Genomic DNA, 18,203 nt, shown 5'->3' with positions numbered 1-18,203 from the left:
AGACAAGCAGTGATGTGAACAGAAATGAAAATAGATGTAACAAATGAACAGTACTTGTGCCCAAATAAGGCTTACAAGTCCTTAAATGTGCAGCCCAGACCCCAACACCTTAAGATTTTGGTAAGTGATTTAGCAGCAAAATCTGACCTGAACTGTCATGAGGCTGTTAGTCTTTCTATAAGCCACTGAACTGATTTCTCAGTCATTGTTGTAGAAAAATGAACATATTTGACTACCAGATTCTGCTCAGGATCCTGTGGTAGGGTTTACATAGTATAAAGGATATACTTGATATTTTCTGAAAACTGAAAGACTGAATTTCAAACATGGAATTCTAATGGGTTATGGGACTGTGGATATGAATTTCAGGGAAATGAGAGTTTTCTAAGGTGAGAAGGAAGCTGTGGACTGCTATAGGCCAGGCATGGGTCTCTGTTTCTCTCCAGATAGGTCAGTCACAGTCAGGTGCAGATTGAAGCATGGGGAGCTCCTTCCATCAGTCAGCTAGGGCCTGGAAAGAATCAGAACCACAATAGCAGGACCCTAGGAGGCCTCCCTGGGACAGACACCCCACCACCACCAACACCAGGTCCTCTGCCTGCCTCTTGTCTGTAGAAAAACTTTAGCCTCATAGGCCTTCCCTGAGTTTCAAAGAATAAATTTAAGCAGAGAAGTGAGACAACGCAGAAATAAAGGAAAAGTCAAACAAGGTGAAATAATAAGTTTCATCACTAAATAAAGTCAAGGACCATTAGTTCCTTTTAAGGGCTATAGATAATACTCTGAGGTACATCCTTGAGCAATTTTTTTTTTTTTTTTTTTTACAGATAATGAAACCCCTACCAGGTGGAAGTTGACTGCATGCTGCTCATTGGCAGGTAGACCTGACTGGTCAGAACCAGAAGGTTGATGCTGCTGATTGCTGATTACCTCACCTCCAACCAATCAGAAGAATGTCCACAAGCTGATCTTGAACCCCACACCGCCCCCCCCCTCACTCACCCTATCTTTAAGAACCTTCTGAAAGCCAGTGGGTGGTTTGGGCATTAGTTGCCTGGACTCCTTGCTTGGCGCATACAGTAGCTGCTGCACTTTTCCCCCACAACCTCATGTTGGTAGACTGGCTTTACTGCACTGGGACCAATGGACAAGTGGACCCAAGTTTGGCTGGGTAACAGGACCAGCACGGGGCAGGTTCTCATCTTCCCTTCGCTACCCCATCCTTGACCTCTCTAGAAAATGCAGGTGAGGTCTGAGAAATACAACTGCACTTTGAGGTAGGTTTGTAGACTTCCCTGGTGACTCAGATGGTAAAGCGTCTGCCTGCAATGCAGGAGACCTGGGTTCGATGCCTGGGTCAGGAAGATCTCCTGGAGAAGGAAAAGGCAACCCACTCCAGTATTCTTGCCTGGAAAATCCCATCGACAGAGGAGCCTGGTAGGCTACAGCCCATGGGGTCGCAAAGAGTCGAACACGACTGAGCGACTTCACTTTCTTTCTTTGTGGCAGTGTGGCCATCACTTAGTGTTCCTTTTTATTCTTCTGCTGATTAATTATCACGCATGCTTCATTCTTAGATAAAACTATTCGGAATTCACACAGATGATAAGGGACCCCCGTGCCCGTCACGGGATCCTCAAACAAGTGCTTTTAACCGTGATAAGAGTAAGAAAGTGCTCCACGAAAGTAACTAACGAGTGACTGGGTGGCATCCTTCGGCCAGACTCAGAGAGCGTGCCTTGGCTCGGCAGCACAGAGCACGGGGACACGCAGAAGGCCACATTTTCCCTCCATCGCCACGTACAGCGGTCTACATACCTCGACCCCCCAAGGGCTTCCAGCCTGCCCGCAGCCTAACAAACGCCCAGCCCGCACTCGGCCGCTCACCCTGGGTCCCGCCTGCCCCATTTCCGCTTCCGGCCGTCGGGGCGGGGCTTCCGGCCGCCGGGCGGGGCCTTGGACTGCCTTGCGCGGCAGGTCTGGGAAGCGGCTGCGGCGGCGGCGGCGATAGTGTCGCGGAGAGCGAGGTGTGGGCTATGGCTGTGAACCTAAGCCGCAATGGGCCGGCGCTGCTGGAGGCCTACGAGAGAGTGGTCAACGAGAAGTCCTCAACCGACTGGTGGGCGACGGGGCGGGCCGGGAGCGGGCCGGGAGCGGGCCGGGGCCGGGGAGCCAGGGCGCGCGGAACGCTGAGCGCCGCGCACCTGCGCCACACCCCACGAGGTTAGGTCCCCACCTCCGTCACCCCGTGCCCCTCTGTGCAGCTTAAACCCGGGTGGGGGCCCGGTAAGTCCCCAGCCCTTCCACTCCGCTAGCAACCGGTCTCGGCCCCCTGGCCTCGTTGGATCCTGGGCCTTGGCTGTGCTTGATGGCTTCGCCAGGTTCTCGTTTCCTGCTCGGGGACTTCCGTGGACAATGGGGCACTTTGAGAAAGCCCTCTCAGCCCTCCTTGAGAAAGCGGAAGCTACATCTGCCTTCATTCCGAATGCTTTGTTCAGCAGTGGGACTCCGAGGGTGGTCTAGCAGCCAGACTGGAAATGGGAGCCTTGCTTTGGGAGCGTCAGACAGAGAGGTCGAGGGATTTAGGTCCTTGGTTCTCCAGGGATTTTTAAGAACCTCCCTTTCATCACGAAGAATACTACTTCGTATGCGTGAACTATGGGGAGATGAATGAAAGGAGGATGCTGGTTATCTGTTTGGAAAAGGTCCCACCTTCCCTCCACCTCCGGTGACATCCTTTGCTGGAGTGTCGGTAATAGGGCCTTTATAGTACAGAAGGCCTGAATCTGAAACCTCTGACAGAGCCCAGGGTAGCCCACACATAGACCCTTGTTCTGTCCTGCAACAAGGGTCGTTGTAGGCATAGTCATTCTGTTACTTTCCATATGTCTTAAATTACATTCACAGATCAGTTTTGAGCGTTTATAGTTCTAAGAAATATGCTGAGTATAATGAAGTAAGGTGACCAACTTTGAGGAGCCTTATTCCTTTGCCTGGGAAAGGGCTCTGCCGGCGAGGCTGAACAACTATGGCTTTCTCCGCTTGTCAAGTGCTACTGTTTTCTCATCTCTGCTTTCCCTGGTGCCCAGCCCAATGGCTTTTGTCCAGTGTACTACTGGGATATCGAGAACACTAGTGCCTATCCTTTCCTTCACTCCAAGGCATTTTAGGGAAGAGCTTCAGAATACCAGCTTCCTAGGTCTGCAGAATTTCTGGGGCCATGTCAATGTGGGCAGGTCTGCATGTACAGACCTGCTGAAAAAATATCTGACCATGTCACTTCCCTGCTTAAACTCCGCAGTGGCTTCCTGTTGCATAAATAAAGCCTGGACTCTTCGCCATGGCTGACAAGCCCTGCATGACCTGGCTCCTAACTGCTCCACCTGTTTACCATCCCTCTAGCCTTCTTTCGAAAAGGCAATGGCACCCCACTCCGGTACTCTTGCCTGGAAAATCCTACGGGCGGAGGAGCCTGGTAGCAGCCCATGGGGTCTCTAAGAGTCGGACATGGCTGAGTGACTTCACTTTCACTTTTCACTTTCATGCACTGGAGAAGGAAATGGCAGCCCACACCAGTGTTCTTGCCTGTAGAATCCCAGGGACAGGGGAGCCTGGTGGGCTGCCGTCTATGGGGTAGCACAGAGTCGGACATGACTGAAGCGACTTAGCAGCAGCAGCCTTCTTTTTCTTCTTTAAACTTGCAAGCTGGTGTTCCTCACAACCCTTGTTCTTTATGCTTCCTCTGCCTGGAGTGCCTTTCCACATCATCCTAGGGGGCTCCCCAAACGATTTCTCAAGCTCTGGTATTGCCTTTTTGGAGAGGCCTTTCTAGATTCTTGTTCGTTTGGTTGCAGTCAAATATTCCCATCTCCCTGGTTGGCTTCCTCAGACACACACTATGCATCCTCGTTGATTCTGTCACCTTTTCTCTTCACCAGAAAGGATGGAGTGGGCCTCATCTCTGTCCCAGTTGTAGGGGTACTGAGAGGAGTACAGAAAAAGTGGCAGAGAAGCAAGAATTGGTCTCCAGTTTGGTGGGTCATGAAGTGTCACATTCAGAGTGGGTGCATTGGAACAGGCTCCAAAGCGAGGTGGGATAGGGAGCAGCCCTAACATCAGCTCTCTGTACTGGGACTTTCTCCTGGGGAAACCAGGTTCTTCCCCTGGGTTGTGGCATATTTGCTCACTTCCTGTACCCACTTCACTATCTGACTATACATTAGTGTGATGTGTTTGCGTGTGTGTGTTTTGTCTCCATTAGAAAGTAAGTTCTGTGGTCAGGTCCTATTAAGGTTTATTCATAGCTGCATTCCATCACTCGCAAGTAACAGGTTTTCAGACTGTTTTTGAAAGTGACTGAGTTATAAGGTACTTAGTGCCCGCATGCTCCTTGTGCCATGGGCCTGCACAAACCAACAGCCATCACATCATTTTTTTTTTTTAATTTAATGTTGATTTGCAAGAAGGGTTGTTTGATTGAATGTTGGATGAACTTCTGAACTGGGAACATTCAAGAAGGTGGCTTAGGCTGGAGCCTAGGATAAAGTGGAATGAAGTCAGAGGGGTGGATGGTAGACACAAGGCGTGCTAGCATGCCTTCTTAGCTGCTGGATCTCTTCTTGGAAAAGTGAAGCCTGAGCAGCAGTCTCTGTTTCGTGGTGCTTGTCCAGTGTGCCTGTCTTCTGCAGCCACGGTTTGTGGCCTTCAAGAGGAATGGGTTTCTTTCCTCCAGGAGGAAGGCTGGTCAGGACCCTGACCCCCAGATTCTGGATGTCTCCCAGATCTTTGGACCTGGGTATAACTTCTTCTCACTTTCTTAGGTTTAGGCAGCGCTGCCCAGTGCTGTTTTCTAGGCCCGTGGAAAGCTGAGTGGAACTTGATTTGGTTCCTGTCAGACTTTTGACTCTGCAGTTTCTGTCTGGCACACCTCAGCAGCCTGTGCTCTGGAGCATGGGGAGATGACACGCCAGACTGGGTTTTGACTGGGTTAAGCCTTTGACTTACTGTCCCATGGATTACCAACTTCACCTTGGCGTCTGCCAGCACTCTCTGGAACTCAGCTTCTGCAGAGTTCATGCTGATGGCTCGGCTTTATGTGGCCTGCGTGGATGCTATCTCTTCTAGAATGTTCTCTCTGAGTAATGTTTGTCCTGGTCAAAGGACCTTCCATGGCCCTTTCCTAGATTTAATACAATTTACCATACTTCTCAACACTTACAGGGCACAGATTTATAAGCCCAAATCTTTGCCAGTGTTCTTATGAATAGTCTTATAGAAGGAAGGCATGACCCAGGGTCACCTGTGAAGACCCGAGGCTCTGCTAGGTTATAGAACTTGCTCATAGGAGCCTGTCCTGTGAGGAAACTGACTTCATGTTGCGTCATGGCCTCTATGGTTTCTGATGCCATATGCAACCTATAAAAGTCTGCGTTTGCTGGAAGAGTCTCAAGCCGAGGCAGACCTGCTCCACCAACCTTTCAGACTTTCCAGAAGACTGCAGACATGCACACGGGCATTGGTTATTAAAAATGCATGTATTTCTCTTTCCTTGGTGTGCTCTGGTTTCAGGAATATGCAAGTATCTTTTGCTTGTTCATATGGACATACGTGGGCTTCCCTCATAGCTCAGTCGGTAAAGAATCTGTCTGCAATGCAGGAGACCCAATTTTGATTCCTGGGTCGAGATGATCCCTGGAGAAGGAAATGGCAGCCCACTCCAGTATTCTTGCCTGCAGAATCCCATGGACAGAGGAACCTGGCAGGCTACAGTCCATGGGGTCACGACAGTCAGAAACAACTTAATGAGTAAACCACCACCACCATTGACATACATGGTAGCAAGGTAAATGTTTCACACATAAATGTGTAGAACGTTGCCGTAAAATTTCACAGCCTAGTTTTCTGCAAAGTAGACGCATGCTTCCCATCTCCATAGATTTGGTCCTCACGACAAGCCGCTCTGGTAGGTTGGGCCAGTTCCAGATGAGAAGGCTGAGCTCTGGGAGCCCCAGCAGCCTAGTGAGATCCTGCCTCATAGTGGGGCTTGTGTCAGCCCACTTGTTGCTGTCAGGCTGAGCTCTTGGGGTGCAGTGTGAAGCTTTGGTGGGTTCAGTGAGGGCACAAGGTTACCAGGGCACTGGTTATGAGCCTATTTGTGTTTTGTTTCAGGGCCCTCTTTACTTATGAAGGAAACAGCAATGACATCCGCGTGGCTGGCACTGGGGGTGAGTGTGGTCAAATGAGGAGGTAGATGGGCTACAGGAGCATCAGGAGATGGGGGGCAGCAGGGAGAGTTGGGACATCAGTGCTCTATCTCTGCTGGATTGACACCGTCACAGCAGGGGGAAGGACACTCAGGGTGCAGAGGTATTCCCTGCACGTGGCATGACCAGTGACACCTTCCCTGGCTGTCAGTGAGCCTGCCCCACATCAGTGTCAATGTTGAGGAATTCCCTGCTCCCCTGATCTGAGTGACTGCAGCCAGCCAGGCAGGACAGAGGCTTTCCCCCAGCAGTGTGGGGCCCACAGCTCCTTCTGGCTTGCTTTGGGTTTCAGATGTTTCTAAGTGAAAATACCTGCTCCTTGGCTGTCTCTGCCTGGAGGTGCAAGGCAGCAGTGTTCTCTGTGTCATAGGTGGGAAGAGCTGAGATGGGGAATAGGCCTGCCCTCTCTAGCTTGCAGACAGCCCAAAGCCTGGCCTGTGCTCTGTCCTTAGCCCCCGGCTGTAGCTGAGACAGGATGACAGTCCCACAGAGCTGAGTGTTGGTGGAGGAAGAGAAGGTACAGACACATCCTTCCTTCTGCCCTCTTTCTGGTGGATTGAATATCTGCTGGGCACACCCCCACCTGGGAGAGGTCATATCAATGTATATGGTCAGCTGGGACAGGGTGACCTGGAAAAGTGCTGCCCAAATACAGGGTGATAGGAAGGCTCTTGGGAAGAACAGGCTCTTGGCCAGTGCTGGGCAGCGGGGTATAAACTGTAGATCCCCCACCTGATACCCTTGACTCCTCAATTCTCAAGGCCAGCTCACCTGACCTGAGTGACATAGCCTCATTATTCAGTGCATGCTCACTGGCATGTTCTCTGCTTGCTGCATGAACGGTTCTAGTAACTTGTTGGTAGAAAACCTCTTCCATGAGCGGTTCTTCTTGGTGGTCGTCTTTCTAGAAGGACTGCCACTGACGGTGGAATCAGGTGCACTGTGATGTCATAGGGAACTGAGAGTTGCAGAGTTCAGTTTTCATGCCACCATTCGCAGTGATATTCACAGGCTCTGCTGTCCCCAGGTTTTGTGGAGCCCAATAGGTAAAATACCTGATCCAGCACTTTCTCACAACCTGGGAATGTCTGGGGTACCTGAGAGGAATCCAGAACTCTAGTGCATGCTGGGGCTTACAGCCTAAGTGTCAGGGGAGAGTGGCATAGGGTCGACCACTCCTATTTCCCCATCACTCCCTTGTCCCTACTCAGGGAGTCTAAGAGCTGAGGTCCTATATGACTGTGGGCAGTTAACATCTGCTCAGGAGCCTCTGGGTGGCCCTGGAGTCTGAGCAGACATGTAAGGACAGGGTGACTCACAGCAGGCCCTGCTATCCCAGGGCGGTTAGTGGAGTTCAGGCCTTGGTAAAACTATTGCAGAGCTCCTCCATTGGAGGTCTGGTGCCTGCCTGGTTTGCAGCAGAAATGACATTTTTTATTTCCAGAATTACCTGTGAGTTTGCAGGAGGAGTGATTTTTAGACTAGTGTGGCTTAAAAATCACTTGAGGTGCTTTTCACAAGTGCAGACCCTGGGGTCCGTCCAGTTCTCATAAGTCAGCTTGGTGGGGGTAGGCCTAGGAATCTGATTCTATTTCAGATAGGACTGAGAACCCTGGCTTAGAAGCAGCTGGGGTTTCCTTTCCTGGTGGACTAGGTGCCAGGGCGGGCGTGGGGTGCCTGGGCCACCTCTGACTCTCCTTGTGACTGCTGCAGAGGGGGGCCTGGAGGAGATGGTGGAGGAGCTCAACAGTGGGAAGGTGATGTACGCCTTCTGCAGGGTCAAGGACCCCAACTCCGGCCTGCCCAAGTTTGTCCTCATCAACTGGGTATGTGGAACTTGAGGGCTTCTGAGTTCTCATCTAGATGTGATCCAGAAAAACTTCCTTTTCTTATTTCCTTCTTTGCCTTTTATGACTGGAGCAGGGGAGAACTTGAATCTGGTGACTGGACAGAATAGTGGGTTCATTCAGTGTGGCCCAAAGGGCACCTGGGGCCTTACTTGTGCAGACTTCACTGTCCTGGCCCAGAAGTACTCCTGTAAAATGGATTACAGGCAACCACAGGACACTCTTCTCCTTGTCCTTGTCCCTCTCAATGTAGTCATCCTCAGGGAGCAGAGGGCCTGGATGAGGGCTAGGAGGGCTCTGGGAGTATAGGACAGTGACTCTAATGAAATGGCTCCCCTGGGTGGGGACTGTGGAATTCTAAGGAAACTTACCACAGTGGAAGCGGGTGACGTCCTTCTCCAAGACTCCGCCTGACTCGGAGGTTTGGGGTCTCACCATGTCCTCTGCTTTAGGGATTGCGGTTTTCTCTTTCCTGGAACACAGGGAAACTGCCGAGTCCCTGGGGTGGGCGGTGACTTTGCAGGGAGACCTGGGTGACACCGAGGAATGTGCTGTGTTGCAGACCGGTGAGGGTGTGAATGACGTGCGGAAGGGAGCATGCGCCAACCACGTCAGCACCATGGCCGGCTTCTTGAAGGTGAGGGCTGCTCTGTACGGGGCCTCCCAGCATTCACCAGATCTCCAGGTTCCAGGGTGTGAGGTGGCAGGAATCACATCCAGAGTTGGAAGTGTGCCTTGCGTCTGAGGCTGCTCTGCTCTTGCCCAGGATGTAGCCAGAGCCCCTGCAAGCTGGCATCAGTGGGGGGGCAGGGGGGGCGGGGAAGAGGACCACAAAGAGGCCATGCTGGAGCTGGTCTTGAGGCAGGGCTAAGCCTTGGGTTCCACTTGTTTTATGAGGACAAATTTTCAGCTGTACTTTAAGGATCTGGAGGAGAAGGATAGTTGCTTATGTCCACAACCTCAATGTGCATGTTCCCTTTAATGCTTTTTTTTTTTCCAGTCCATTTCTGCATATATTTATTTTAGTCATCATAGAATGGAACTTTGTTTAATTTCAAAAGCATTGTGATCAAAAACTATTTGTTGTTCACTTGTCAGCTTACTGTTTGCATTTCTTTGGTTACTGGCAAGGAGATCCAAGACTTTGTTTTCTGGTTCTGCCAACATTTCTTCATATGCACCTCAGTTTCTCCATCTAGGAGGTAAAAGAGAGGGTCCCAAGCTTATTGGTGTTTAGTGCCAACAAGGTCATAGTTCTCATTTTCCATGGAGAAATAGTAGCTTGCTTTTTGCAGAAAATGTGCTTGTTTCCAGGTGCCTTTTAAGGTTCGTTTTCATTCACTGGAAAGAAGCTCTTTAATGCCAGGGCTGTCTTGTAGCAGCGCTGAACAGGCCACACTGTGGAGGGCACGGGCCTTCCACGAAAGCTGGGACAAGAACAGTAGGCTTCCCTCAGCTGGTTTTCCTGAGGCCCTGGTGAGAGCAGGCCTCCTGACCCCGAGCCCTGTGCAGCCTGTCCTCTCCTGGGGCCACAGTGCTTTTTTCTCATCAAGTCCTGCTCCTGCTGCAGGGGGCCCATGTGACCATCAATGCCAGGGCCGAGGAGGACGTGGAGCCCGAGTGCATCATGCAGAAGGTGGCCAGGGCCTCAGGTGCTAACTACGCCTTCCACAAGGAGAGTAGCCGCTTCCAGGACACGGGCCCCCAGGCCCCAGTGGTGAGTGCTGTGTGGGCCTGAGGGCAACCCCTAACTTCAGACTGATTGGACCCACGTTCAGTGCTTTATTCGCAGAGGGACTGGGCCGCCACCTGCCTGGCTTCTGGTCCCGGAGCCTGATTGAGGTGCCTGTGGTGACCCTGCGCCTGACAGGAGCAGGAGTTGCCTTCTTGAGGCAGGCGCCAGTGTGCATGAGGAGTGGCCTTCACCCTGTGCGGTGGTGCTGGAGCCTCTCACACTGCATCTGTGTGGTCAGGGGTGCTCTGCAGAGAGATTCCATCCACTCTGCAGGCCACGGCACCAGAGTATCCTGTGTGGCCCTGGACAGTGGTTGCTTTGGAGCAGCTCCTGGTGGTGTACAGGGCAAGCCTCTCTTAGGTTGTGGCCACACACCTTTGGGCTTGTGGCCTGGTGCTTGCTGCGGAGCTGAGTCTCCCAACACACAGCTGAGGTTCTCGGGTATTCTGTGGGTGCTGCACTGCAGTTAGCTGTCTGAGGGAACCCCTGTCCAGAGTCTTCCTCAGCACGGCCCAGCTCCCAGGATTCTCAGGCAGGCCCAGGGGCCTTTCCTGCCTTGGCTTCCGTGCACAAGGGCCTGGTTGCAACCAGAGACGATTCCAGTTTTCTCTGGGGTTGAGCATCCCCACTTGGAGTTTCCAGGGCCTTTCAGGCTGTTTTTGTTTCAGGCCTCCTTAAGAGTCGCTGTTCCAAGCGCCTCTCCTGCCAGGTGCCATCACAGCAGTTCTTAGCCATTCTGTGCTCCTGTCAGTGACCCTGTAGTGAATTCTCTGTTCCTCTCAGGGCTCAGTGTACCAGAAGACCAATGCTGTGTCTGAGATCAAAAGGATTGGCAAAGACAGCTTCTGGGCCAAAGCAGAGGTAAGTGCTGCCCAGGGCATGATGACGAGAGCTGCATTTATGGAGCATTGTCTGTGCACCAAACATGAGCTGCTGCATCTCAGTTTTTCTTACAATAAGTTCACTGATACTTGTTCAGTAAGGGATTTGAATAAATAAGCCTTTTGGCACCCATTTGCAGGTGGTTGAGCTAAGGGTTAGAGGTGTTAAGTAACATAGCTAGTGAGCGTTGCTTTAGAGCCCACGCTTGACCACAGCCTGTGCAGCCTGCCTGAATAGGTCACAGGTGAGAGGGGAGGTCCATGTTGCCGGCAGTGCAGAGGCTGAGTGGGGCAGGCGGGTGCGACTCTCCCTGCAGAAGGAGGAGGAGAACCGCAGGCTAGAGGAGAAGCGGCGAGCGGAGGAGGAGCGGCAGCAGCTGGAACAGGAGCGCCGGGAGCGGGAGCTGCGTGAGGCTGCCCTCCGGGAGCAGCGCTATCAGGAGCAGGGAGGCGAGGCTGGCCTCCAGAGGTGAGGTGGGGGCTGGCACCTACTGGGAGGGGCTGTCTCTCCTTCTCCCTAGGAGTGTCCCCCAGAAGCAGGTAAGGAGTATGCTGAGGCCAGGCTGCAGCTCTTCCTTCTGTCCCTCCCAGCAGGAAGTATGAACAGCATGAGGTGGTTTCAAGGAACAGAGAGGAGCAGGTGAGTCTTGGATGCTCCCACCTTGAGAGGCCAAAGTAATACGTGGAGGCTCATCCAGGACAGGTGTGCAAGCTGCCTGCTGGGAGCGGTGATGGCCACATGGATTCCTCCAGATGCACGCATCTTGCGTCACAGGCCCAAGAGAGGGGCTTCCTCTAAGGGGCCTGCAGGGGGCTGGGCAGATCTGAACATGGGACATGTGGTGTCTCAGAGCTGGCAGTGGAGAGGAGGCTGAGGGCAGAAGCTTAGCCCGATGTGGGTTTCCTGTGGTCCTGGAAAAGACCTGTGAGCCCCTCAGCTTTGGGGTGTTGCTTCCCGACCCCCCTGCACAGCTGCAGGGAGCCAGGCAGGCCGATGGGCTCCTGGGCCTCATTCACTATCGGGTCCATGTGCACTCCTCTATGAGCTTGTTTGTCCACAGCCAGCACACCCACGGGAGATTTTCAAGCAGAAGGAGAGGGCCATGTCTACCACATCCATCTCCAGCCCCCAGCCAGGTGAGACTTCCCTTGGTCCAGCTGTGAGGCAGGGGATGGCTGAAGGGGTCTGGGGGTCCCAGTACAGGCCCCCCTGAATTAGTGACAGATGTATCAGAACGTGAAAGGGATGAGTAAGGAGAGCCTGTGCTCGTGTGGGTAGCTTCTGGGATGCGAGCCTGGGACCCAGGTGCCACCTTCTGCTCTTGACCTCCTCCTCCAGAGACCTGGTGGGACAGGAGGGACCATGTGTGGCTCTGGAAAGAATACTCTCCAGTCCTGGCCCTGTACCCCTGGCACACCTACCGTGCTGGGCTGTTATCCAGGCCCCAGGGGCCTGGATCTGTCATCTCTCTGGCCTTCAAAGGCTGTATCAGACTGCACTGCTGGCCAGCTCTGGAGCACTGCACAAGGCCCACGATACACACATGTGATTGTGCATGCTCGGTAGTATTCCTGTAGCTGTTCCACGTCCCCATTCACTCCCTGTGTGATGCTCACTGTCCCAGAACAGGTCCCCCTTCTGAGCAATACAGAGCACAGAAAAGACGGCAGGTACTTGCTTCTTCCTCCTTTCCAACTGTGTGATGTCTTACATGTTTACCATTGGTTTGTAGGCAAGCTGAGGAGCCCCTTCCTGCAGAAGCAACTCACTCAACCAGATACCCCCCTCAGCAGAGAGTCAGCTCATGCCACCCCTAGGCCCAGGGCAGGTAAGGCTGTTGGCTGCCCCGTGGAGGGTTGAGGGTGGGAGGGAGACGTGGGTGGTCCTGTCCCCTCCCCTGGGTCAGAGTGAGTTGTGTCCCCCATGCAGATCTCCGCGAGGAGCCGGTGCCCAGCGTCCCTCCGTGTTCGGTGCAGGTGGAAGAGGAGGCTGTGTACGAGGAACCTCCAGAGCAGGAGACTGTCTATGAGGAGCCTCCAGGGGTGGGTTCTCTGCAGCAGGGCAGATCTGTGAAGGGGCCGCATACCCAGACATGCACGCCTTGGCTCTCCCATCATGGGACACCTAACTTCTGTGACTCACTGCCTGACTCGTCTCGCTTAGTCCTGGAGGAGGCCCTGTCCCTCATGCCCTCCCCACAAGCCTGTGGTGAGCCCTGGTCACAAGCAGGGTTGAGTCTGGGGTAATCAAGACCTGAGACTTCGCTTCTTCTTTCCCGTCTGTGTTCAGGTGCAGCAGCAAGATGCCAGCTCTGAGCCCGTTGACCACTACCCCGGGCTGAGTGGGAAAGGGCTCTGTGCCCGGGCCCTGTATGACTACCAGGCAGGTAATGTGCTGTCCCACCACCTCAGACCACAGGGCCCAAGACCAGGAGGCGGGATTTGGGGGTCCCCTCAGGAAATAGCCTCAGGAGGTGTCAGAAATGGAAACAGGCTGAGAAGGAAGAATGGATGGGGGTGCTGCACAACTTAGGCCTCCCCACGTGCTCTGAGCAGCTGCTTGCTGTCCACTGGTGTGAATCCCGGTTGCCCACCTTGTTCTGGAACTAGAAATATGACCAGAGGGATGGGTCAGACCTGGATGCTGGTACCCCTCCCGCTGACCCTGGGTGGAGGCTTCAGGGAGCAGGCTGACATGTGGAAGTGCTATATTCTAGTCTTTCACTGGGACAGTGGTCCCAGAGCCAGACTGTGTAGAAAGGTGTGTCCTGGGGGACTGGCCACAGGAGCAGCATCAGGACAGGCTGGTGGCCAGGGTCCCCGAGCTCTCAGCACAGCATCTGGGCTCACCTTCTTTGCAGCCGACGAGACCGAGATCTCCTTTGACCCTGAGAACCTCATCACCGGCATTGAGGTGATTGACGAAGGCTGGTGGCGTGGCTATGGGCCAGATGGCCACTTTGGCATGTTTCCCGCCAACTATGTGGAGCTCATTGAGTAAGGACCCTCGACTGCTGGCTGAAACCAAGGGCTGTCCTTCCCTTCCCCACCCACATGTGATTTCCTTCTTGCTGGAAGAGGTTGGGTGAGGGTTGTGTACAGCACTTTCAAGGAATGGTATCTGCTGATGAGGACAAGCCCTCTGGCTCCCTCTGGCTTGGGTGGCTTGGCCTCTGTTACCCCAGATGCAGCAATAACCTGGTGATCTCCAAACGTGCTACCAGAGCTTCCCAAACTCCTCCCAACCAGCCTGGCCCTAGACCCCCAGCAGAAGACTGCGCCGAGGCCTGCCCAGAGCCAGCCCTCAGTAACCTCTGCCCCAGGAGTGTGGCACTGCCAGGGGCGGGGGATCTGAGCAGGGGCACCTCGAGGCCTCCTGCATTCGCCTTTCTTTCCATTTCCTCTTGGCTCCATGGGATGGTGTCTATAAGTAGAATGTCCATGATCCTTGGGAACAGTGAACTTAGTTTATGACCAAAGTTGGAGTGGGTCATGACTTTGACGACAGTATTTCTGGATCCTAGTCTGTCCTGCCCATTTCTCTGTCCCTCTGCCTGGGCTGTGGGCAGTGGAGACAGGGACGACCAAGCCCCCATCTGAATATGTGAAGGAGGAGGTGAAAACATCAACAGACACTGCATTTCCTTCCATGTGGCTCACTCTTGTCTCCTGGCCCCAGTGTGCCTGAGAGGTTCAGGAGAAGTAACCATGGTGGCCTGTTCTGCTGTCTTTCCTTATTTCTGCCCCAGCCCACCCGTGTCTGCTTTTGGAATAACAACTGCCCCACACAGGCGCTAGCTCTGATCCATCCTATTGTAGCCCACACCTGTATATCTTCTGACCTCTGACCAACCATTAGCCACCTAGAAGAGGCATAAAGATCTACATGTGACTGAAGTCAGCCTTCTGCATCTCAGTTCTCTGGGAGGGGCCGAGGACCACTCTGACCCCTGCCGCAGGGAACTTCCCCTCACCCAAGACAGCCCGTGTGCCTGTGTGCATGCAGCGAGGCACCCGCACCACCGTGTCTGGGGAATTACAGCTTCTCTTCTAGTGCCGGGCAGAAGCAGCGTGGGGCAAAGGATGTGCTGAGGAGGCTGCCAGCCCCAGGCAGTGGGGCTGGTGGCCAATCGCAGTGCCCCCCTCCCCCCACTGCCTGGCTGCAGATGGCACTTCCTGTCGACTTAGGCTGAGCTGCAGGCAGGTCCCACCATGTCCAGATATCTCAGGACAAACTCCAAGGCTCACCCAGCCATGGGAGCTCCATGAATCACGTATTGCCAGCTTTAAGGCCTCCTGTGCGCTTGTCTGTCCCTGGACAAGGGGACACTCGCAGGGCAGGGCCCAGGGTAGCATCTTGCCCTTCCCACCCTGGGGCTGCAGAGATGGTAGAGGACACCAGTGTGAAGGAAGTGGTGTCCTGGCTGCAGTCCTGGCTCAGCACAGCGTGGGCGGCATTGCTTGGACACCCCTTAGGTGACCTTGGGCACTCTTAATTTAGAGCACGGCTACCAAGTGGCTCCAGCTTTGGGGGTTACATGGTGAGTTGTCAGGAGCCACTTGCTAGCCAGGGATAGGGAGTCTCTTGGCCACCACCGATGGGGATGGGGTAGGCAGGCAGCACGGGCCTGGGGCTGTGCTTGTGGCATCCCAGGCTGCAGACCTGTGGAACTAGCCCTGAGGGAGTGCTGGGGTAGCGGGTGAGCTTCTGCCAACCCACCTGCCGGATGTCTGGGGCTGCGCTGAACTCGAGGCTGTGGAAGGAGGTGCCTTTATTGCCAGAGCCCGCCCTTCACTTGGCCTTTCCCTGGGCGGCCACAGCTTCCATGGCCTTCCGCACGGTCTCCTCGTCCCCCAGGAAACGCATGGGCTTGGTGGGCTTCAGCGCCTGGTCCAGCTCGTACACGATGGGGATCCCCGTGGGCAGGTTCAGCTCCATGATGGCCTGGTCCGACATCCCTAGACCAGGGGAATAGGGTCCTTAGCCCCTCCCAGCCTGTCGACCAGCCAGCCACCTGCTCGTGCATTTAGCAGGTTTCGTGACCTTTATGGGCCATAGTACTGTGAGCCAGGCAGCAGTCTTCCCACCCCTGATAGCACAGCCACAGGACTGTGCCCGGAGAAGGTCAAGGCAGCTCTGAGACAGCAGCCTACAGAAATAGCTGTGGCGAACCAGGGACCTCACTCCACCCCAAGCTGTCTTGATCTGGGCCGATGCCATCAGCCCCCCTTGGCCCAGCGTGAACTCTGGATGTTTGGGATCAGGGGAGACATTAACCATTTGGTTTCTAGAGAGTTATAGTTTCTGGACATTCTAAGCAAAGGAGCATCGGTGCCTTGAGAAGGGGGAGGGGGCAGGGAGGGACAGCAAGAAGGGCTGCTCATGGCCACGGTGGATGGGAGGCCCTGCCAGGTGCAAAGGAGAGGTTTCCGAGGAAACCCAAGCCTGCTGGCCTCCAGTCCATGGCCTGGAATAGCAGCTCGACCTTTGGCATTCCTGTCACCCCACTCTGTTGATGGAAGGAGAGCTTAAGAGAACATGCTCTGGTCAGTGCGAGACCCCAATCAGCTTTGCCTCAGTGCATTCATTTCTCCTAGACCAGGCTGCAGGAAGTCCCCAGGAGGGAGGGCAGGTGGTCTTTCCGTCTGCCAGGCTCAACGCCAAATGTGAGGCATCTGTGTGGACTCAGCATCAGAAAGGCAGCTGGGGCTTCCATGAAGGAGCCTGTCATACTGCGAGGTATTGCTGTTTTAATGAAAGCCAAGTTATGAACCTACGGTCTCTAGTGTTCTCCACACCCTGTTCCCTGCTTTTGACTAATCTTTGCTTGGAGTGGGTGTGGGCAGGACCTTGCCCTCGGTCACCAGTGACATGACTTGACCAAGTTCACTCAGCAAGCTGGGATTTAGAACGAGATGGGCTCTTTTCAGGAGTGGGTGTCCTTTGGCGGGGTGCCAGCCCCAGGGCCTTCCCCCTTCTCACCTGGGGCTTGAGTTTGGGAACCTGGGCCAGCAGTGGACCCCTGTATGGGGCCTGGGCCCTGAGTCAGTGGTGGCAGACATTTTCACCCAGAATCTTCAGAAGGAGACTCATGTCACATGGTGTCCCACTACACAGAGACTTAAAAAAAATTTAATATATTTTTTTTTAACAGAGAAGGTTTCTCAACCCTCCTGGTTGTGAACTGGAGTTCACAATTAAAAAACCCTACCCTGATGCTGATGTCTGCAAAGCTGCCTCAATGAAGTGACTGTCCCTTCTATGAAAAGAGCAGTTGGGGGCTGATTGGTTCATGGGAACGTGTCATCCCACCCGCCTCTGCCCATTCCGTATGTGAGGATGGGCCTCACCTTCCAGGTGCTTGACGATTCCCCGTAGGCTGTTCCCGTGGGCTGCAATGAGCACTCTCTTGCCAGCCTTGATCTGAGGGGCGATCTCATCATTCCAGAAGGGCAGGGCCCGTGCAATGGTGTCCTTGAGGCTCTCACACGTGGGCAGCTCCCCAGCTTTCAGGCCTGCATACCGACGCTCCTGGGGGCATCCAGGCTGCTGTTCACTCCCCAGGCGGGGCACCCCCGCCTCGACCCGGCTTCCATCCCTGAAGGCCTGGGCCCCAGGCCTTCCCTTTGCCCTCCCATGTCCCCACACCTCACCTTGCTGATGGAGTGGTAGTAGGGGTGCTTCTCATCCATGGGGGGTGGTGGGATGTCAAAGGAGCGCCTCCAGATCTTCACCTGCTCCTCCCCGTGCTTAGCGGCCGTCTCTGCCTTGTTGAGGCCAGTGAGACCCCCGTAGTGCCGCTCATTGAGGCGCCAGGTACGCACCACGGGCAGCCACATCTGGTCCGTCCCGTCCAGGATGGTCCAGAGGGTGCGTATGGCCCGCTTCAGCACTGACGTGTAGCAGATGTCAAATTCCATCTTGGCGTCCTTGATGGCCTGGGCCCCCCTCTTGGCCTCCTCAGCCCCCTTCTCGCTCAGCTCTGCGTCGAACCAACCACAGAAGCGGTTCTCCTGGTTCCAGGTGCTCTCACCGTGCCGAACCATCACAAGGCGGTGGGTGGACATGGTGGTAGAGGTGGGGACTGGCGGGCTGTGGACAGGGGCGGGTGACTCCCGGGTGCCCCAGCTTTATAACGGTCTGTCCCCAGCCCCCGCCCCAGCCAACTGCCAATCAGCATTCCAGGCCTGACAGGCGGCGGCAGGTGCCCAGTAGCAGAGTTGGTGTAAGGCAGGCCAAGAGCTCGACTTAAAATAGCCTCACCAGACCCCACTGCCCAGAGCCCAGGCTGGGTGGGGCTGCTGAGCAGGGCTGGCTGTGAAGAACAGAAGCCAGGGCCTCTGACAAGTCTGAAATTTGAGGGCTAGCAGAAACAGAAGGACTCTTTGGGGAAAGACCCCCAGATGTTGGGGCTCCCAGCCCTGTCAATCTGCTTGCTCTCTGCTCCCAGGGAACTTGTCACTCTTAGGCAGAGGC

At 54.4% G+C, this 18,203-nt stretch overlaps 2 protein-coding genes across 4 annotated transcripts; one reads left to right on the top strand and one right to left on the bottom strand.

Moving 5' to 3' along the window:
* Positions 1-1,933: 1,933 nt before the first annotated feature.
* On the top strand, positions 1,934-14,623 carry DBNL (drebrin like). Of its 3 annotated transcripts, none has more exons than XM_043885847.1 (13): positions 1,935-2,119; positions 6,169-6,224; positions 7,977-8,089; positions 8,673-8,747; positions 9,681-9,827; positions 10,629-10,706; positions 11,044-11,195; positions 11,321-11,366; positions 11,788-11,863; positions 12,460-12,555; positions 12,657-12,769; positions 13,017-13,113; positions 13,588-14,623. In XM_043885847.1, the coding sequence occupies exons 1-13, from the start codon at positions 2,037-2,039 to the stop codon at positions 13,725-13,727; spliced, it is 1,272 nt and encodes a 423-aa protein (XP_043741782.1). In that variant the 5' UTR covers positions 1,935-2,036; the 3' UTR covers positions 13,728-14,623. The 3 variants fall into 3 exon arrangements, with proteins under 3 accessions (XP_043741783.1, XP_043741782.1, XP_043741781.1); XM_043885846.1 differs by having other exon boundaries at positions 11,318-11,366; XM_043885848.1 differs by lacking the exon at positions 7,977-8,089 and having other exon boundaries at positions 1,934-2,119; positions 11,318-11,366.
* Positions 14,624-15,481: 858 nt separating this feature from the next.
* On the bottom strand, positions 15,482-17,856 carry PGAM2 (phosphoglycerate mutase 2). The gene is made up of 3 exons (XM_043885849.1): positions 17,381-17,856; positions 17,078-17,258; positions 15,482-15,685 (listed from the first exon to the last, which is right to left on the bottom strand). Exons 1-3 carry the CDS (start codon positions 17,792-17,794, stop codon positions 15,519-15,521), a joined length of 762 nt encoding a protein of 253 aa, XP_043741784.1. The 5' UTR covers positions 17,795-17,856; the 3' UTR covers positions 15,482-15,518.
* Between the last annotated feature and the right edge of the window lie 347 nt (positions 17,857-18,203).

This window comes from Cervus elaphus, chromosome 24, assembly GCF_910594005.1.
Source record: "Cervus elaphus chromosome 24, mCerEla1.1, whole genome shotgun sequence".
In the NCBI taxonomy this organism is placed as follows: Eukaryota; Metazoa; Chordata; class Mammalia; order Artiodactyla; family Cervidae; genus Cervus; species Cervus elaphus.
The sequence above is the reverse complement of the archived record's forward strand: the minus strand, read 5'-3'. Positions and strand labels throughout refer to the sequence as shown.